This window comes from Triticum dicoccoides, chromosome 4A, assembly GCF_002162155.2.
Source record: "Triticum dicoccoides isolate Atlit2015 ecotype Zavitan chromosome 4A, WEW_v2.0, whole genome shotgun sequence".
NCBI classification, from domain to species: domain Eukaryota; kingdom Viridiplantae; phylum Streptophyta; class Magnoliopsida; order Poales; family Poaceae; genus Triticum; species Triticum dicoccoides.
The window spans coordinates 3,413,650-3,418,373 of record NC_041386.1 but is presented as its reverse complement, the minus strand read 5'-3'; the positions used below and the strand labels follow the sequence as shown (position 1 = coordinate 3,418,373).

The following is a 4,724-nucleotide window of genomic DNA, read 5'->3' as shown; positions in this document are numbered from 1 at the left end:
CTGCCGGGCACATGACAGTTCCCGGCCGATATGCAAACAACGCTGCAATCCAGCGGAGTACAAGTGCTCGCTAACTGCATCTAATGGGGGCCGCAGCGTATCGACCGGGAATCGGCCTTATTTTTATCGTCTCCATAGCAGCCCTCGTTTGAAAATCAGTCAACTTACATCTAGCCATTCCCAAAACACAATAATGGGGTCGAAAGATTCTTTTTATCCTTCTTAAATCAAATATCAGTAGACACTCCAACAACTAAGAGATCTCAAAAAAAGTTTTAAAGAAAGAGTTCTCGTAAATATTTTTATTCTTAGATGACCGAACTACTTATACAGGTCAACCTCCACGTTTTTGGCTAACAACTCAAGTGCAGGTGATTTTACAGGTAACATCTACATACTGTACATACACTGCATAGTTCCAGTGCAATTGTTTCGTAGTAATAAACGTGACGTTTCTAATGACATGCATCCATGAATGCAAGCGATTCCAACTTGCCCCTGGCGGGTCGATCAATCTAACGAGTAGCAGATCTGCTCGAACGCCGCGACGTGCTCCTCGGCGACGGCCATGAAGAGGTCGACGCCGCCGTTCGCCTTGCGCGACGGCATGAAGATCATGAGCCCCTCGAAAGGCAAGTCTGGCGGGACGAAAGCGGACGGTGCGCCGGTGCCAAAATCGAGCTGGTGGAACCTGAATCCCAGCCAGCTGTCCACCTCTGCGTCCGGGCAGAACATCGTGCCGGCAGCGGCCGCCGTCGCGACGAGCTCCTCCCCGTTCGCGTCCGCCACTCCGCCGAAGTCCAGGAAGGACTGCACGTACTCGTCGTCGATGCGCGCCACGGCGTCCCGGATGACGCCGACCACGCTGCCGTAGCTCGAGTTCAGGATGTCCCGGACCTGCAGCCTTGGAAAAGCCCAGAGCACCATGTTCCCGAAGAAGTCCATCGGCACGGGAGGGTCGGTCCTGCCCCTGCAGTTCACGGCCACCCTCACCTTGGTGAACTCCTCGGGCTTCAGGTCCCGCGCCGCCGTGAGCTTCTTCCAGACGTGCGCTAGTAGGCACTGGAACGTGCTGCAACGGGTGCCCACCCGGGATTTGAGGTCGGCGACGAACTCGGCCGTGAAATGCAGAGTGAGATTTTTGATCCTGTCCATGGGGACGACGGCGTAGGCGTCTCCATCTCCGCACGTGAACTCCAGTGACCGGTGATCGAACACCGGCGTCGGCGTGATTCGAGGCAACGCAGTTCTCGCACGGCCGAGGAACGGGGTCGGCGTGGTGAAGTCCTTGCCCTCGCGCACCGCCGTCGCCCACGCGGTGAAGAACATGCTCATGGAATGGCCGTCGGCGGTGTGGTGGTGGCAGCTGATGCCGACCACGAGGCCGCCGCACTTGTACCTGTTGAGCTGGATCTGCAGCAGCGCCGCCCCGATGTTCTCCTGTATATGCAACAAAAAATAAATCAAATGAGCACTTGCAGCCAGAAGCTTAGTACATGCATGCACGATGTGCATGGATGTGACGTGAGTCGTGATAGAAGCAAAATCAAGCAAGAAATACCTCTGGTAACGTAGGGTAGAGGTCCTCGACGCCAGCGGCCATGCGGCCGTCGACGAGCACGTCCGCAAGGTCGACCGGGACGGTGGCCTCGATCAGGAGCACGCCCTCGTTGTTGACGTGGAGGAAGCGCCGGCCGTGGTCGTCGAGGGCGAGGCGCCCCGCGAGGTGAGGGTACGGCGCGACGGCCTTGAGGAGCCCCTCCCTGAGCGCCTCGTTAGACGGCGCCGGCGCGGGGTAGGCGAGCACGGTGGGGACGAAGATGTCCAGTGCGGCGCGGTCGAAGACGGTCAGCGGCACCTTCTCGCCGACGAGCGGGTGCGGCACGACGTACACCGGCTTCACCATCGTGCTGCTCGTAATCTCCATCGATCCGATTCTAGTTTTTTCTAGCACTATGTGACCTCGAGTACTCTCTGACACTTTGCGACCTCGAGCAGTGTGAGCGCGGGCTTAATTTGGTGAACGGATTAGAGGGACACGAGCCATTTATAGACGGATTCTGCTTGCTATCTGTGGCCGGCATGATCACCAGAGAAGAAGAAAAGGGCGTGGACACTACACCTAACCATCCGTGTACAGTAGGTTTCGTACGACGGATGTGGAGTACGTATTTGACATTTAGGCCTGTCGGTTACGGAGTCACAGTTAGGTCAGCTGCCCTGCCCATGGATGAGAGCGAGAGGGAAAGTATGCACGCACGAACGTGTGTTAAGCTTGGGAGGCTAGTGCTGGCATTTTCGTGTCATTTGGTGTCGCATTGGGCCTAGTTTAGCTAGATAGAGTGTGCCCGTGGATCATGGTTTCCAAGGTTTTGGTTACCGGTCGAAATTTTAAGATTTCCTGTGGTTACCATGTACTCGGTGCCCCTCGGTAAATGCCCATACCAAGCAAAAAATATTAATTTTTTGAATTTAAATGATCGATTTATAGTAAAGTACGTAGGATGAAATTAATGCCATGAGAGTTGGTTCTAGCGTGTAAGCAACAAGCTAGCTCCTGTTTTGAAAGGTCTCTGGTTTGAATGCCCGTTCATTCACTTGTTTGAATTCAAAATTCAAGTATAAATTTCGTTTGAAATATTCTTGATATTTTTCGGTAACCATGGTAACCACGTTTACTGCCCCCTGAGTAAAAATGCCCTATTCGATAACCAAAACATTGATGCATGGCTTCCGGCTAGGTTTCGCAAACTCACGGTTTGCACCTAGTGTTTCTCTTCTCTGATTCACCGATGAATGTAAGATTTCCACCGATGAAAATGCCCGGACCTATCAAACAATTTAAATTCGATGGAATTTGATACAATAATTCGGTGTGCCCAATGATTATGCATCTGAGTTGTCTGCCTTCTCATCTTAAACACGATGCCCAAAGAAAAGAGACATCGGATGCTCGGCCCCAATAAGAAAACACCATACACTAGTAGAAAACAGGGCTTTGGTTCAGGCCGGGTCAGCCCATTAGTCCCGGTTCAGTCCAGAACCGGGACGAATGTGGGCATTGGTCCCGGTTCGTGAGCCCAGGGGGCCGGCCGGGCCACGTGGACCATTGGTCCCGGTTCATCTGGACCTTTTGGTCCCGATTGGTGGGATGAACCGGGACCAATAGGCCTCGCTCCTGGCCCACCACCATTGGTCCCGGTTGATGGCTTGAACCGGGACCAAAGGCTCCCCTTTAGTCCCGGCTCATGTCACCAACCGGGACCAATGAGGTGCCTATATATACCCCTCGCTCGCGAGCAGAGCACCCCAGTGCTCTGTTTTTCTCTGGCCGAGGGGGAGAGGGCTTTGTGGTGCTCTAGCTCACCTCCTATGCACATGAGGTGTTCGATGGAATGCCCGAGCCACACTACTTAAGCTTTCTCCTCTCGAAGCTCGACCTCCAAGCTCCATTTTTCTCGAGATTTGTCTAGATTTAGCGGTCCGTCACGCCCCGTCCCCGTCTTCACCGTCGTCGATCACCCGCGCCGATCTCATCACCGACACCACCGTGGTGAGCCTCTTGTTTTTATCTTCTTTCTGAAAGGAAAAATATTCTTACTTGTATGTTTAGATAGATACTTGTATCATTTTCTTACTTTTATTATTGCATCTTATATAGTGCGATGGTTTTGGTATCCGCCCCCGTCGGCCCTCGTCCTGTCTATGATTCGGATGTGGTATGTATATTATCTTTATAACTATTGGTTCATTTATTGTTTATGAAAATTATGCCGACCAACGTGACATAGATTTTATTTATCTAGGATGTATGTGAATCGGAAATGCCAATCGACCCTATTGTCGAGAGGTTAAATTTAGTTGAAGAAGAAAACAATTTGTTGAAGGAAAAAATAAAAAAAAATTAAGGAGGAGAAGATGATATTGGAGTTGCATGTTGCGGATGTCGTCGATGATCACAAGATCAAGATGGATGCAATGCGCTTGAAGATTAGAAAGATTAGAAAATATGCCATTCATACCGAGGCTTGGTATCATTATGTCGTTGGATCAATTGTTACCTTGGTTGTGATTATGATCGCATTTGTTTTCGCATTGAAATGTTTTACATAGTTTCAATGTATGGTTTAATTAATTAGATGCTCTGGAAAGCTATATGTTGTTAGATGAGAACTATGTATGCACTTTGGTTTTAATGTGATGATGAACTTCTATTAATTTGGACACTTGATTATATATAATGCACGCGGATGAACCGACAATGGATGTACGGTGACAGACACACCCGCGAGTACATTAAGGGTGTGCATGAGTTTCTCGATGCGGCTGAGGCAAACAAGTAGAATGGTTTTATGTGTTGTCCATGCACTGAATGTGGGAATACGGGGTCTTACTCTAACCGGAAAATCCTTCACTCCCACCTGCTTTACAAGGGTTTCATGCCACACTATAATGTTTGGACGAGGCACGGAGAAATAGGGGTTATGATGGAAGACGGCGAAGAAGAAGACTACGATGACAACTATGTGCCCCCTGAATACGGTGATGCTGCAACGGGGGGAGCTGGTGAAGATCAAGAGGAACCAGACGATGTGCCCAATGATGCTGCAACGGGTGAAGCTGCTGAAGATCAAGAGGAACCAGACGATGTGCCCGATGATGATGATCTCCGCCGGGTCATTGTCGATGCAAGGACGCAATGCGAAAGTCAAAAGGAGAAGCTG

General features: G+C 50.7%; 1 protein-coding gene across 1 annotated transcript; it reads right to left on the bottom strand.

Moving 5' to 3' along the window:
• Positions 1–261: 261 nt before the first annotated feature.
• On the bottom strand, positions 262–1,998 carry LOC119284500 (tryptamine benzoyltransferase 1-like). Its single transcript, XM_037563617.1, has 2 exons — positions 1,562–1,998; positions 262–1,440 (listed from the first exon to the last, which is right to left on the bottom strand). The coding sequence occupies exons 1-2, from the start codon at positions 1,925–1,927 to the stop codon at positions 511–513; spliced, it is 1,296 nt and encodes a 431-aa protein (XP_037419514.1). The 5' UTR covers positions 1,928–1,998; the 3' UTR covers positions 262–510.
• Between the last annotated feature and the right edge of the window lie 2,726 nt (positions 1,999–4,724).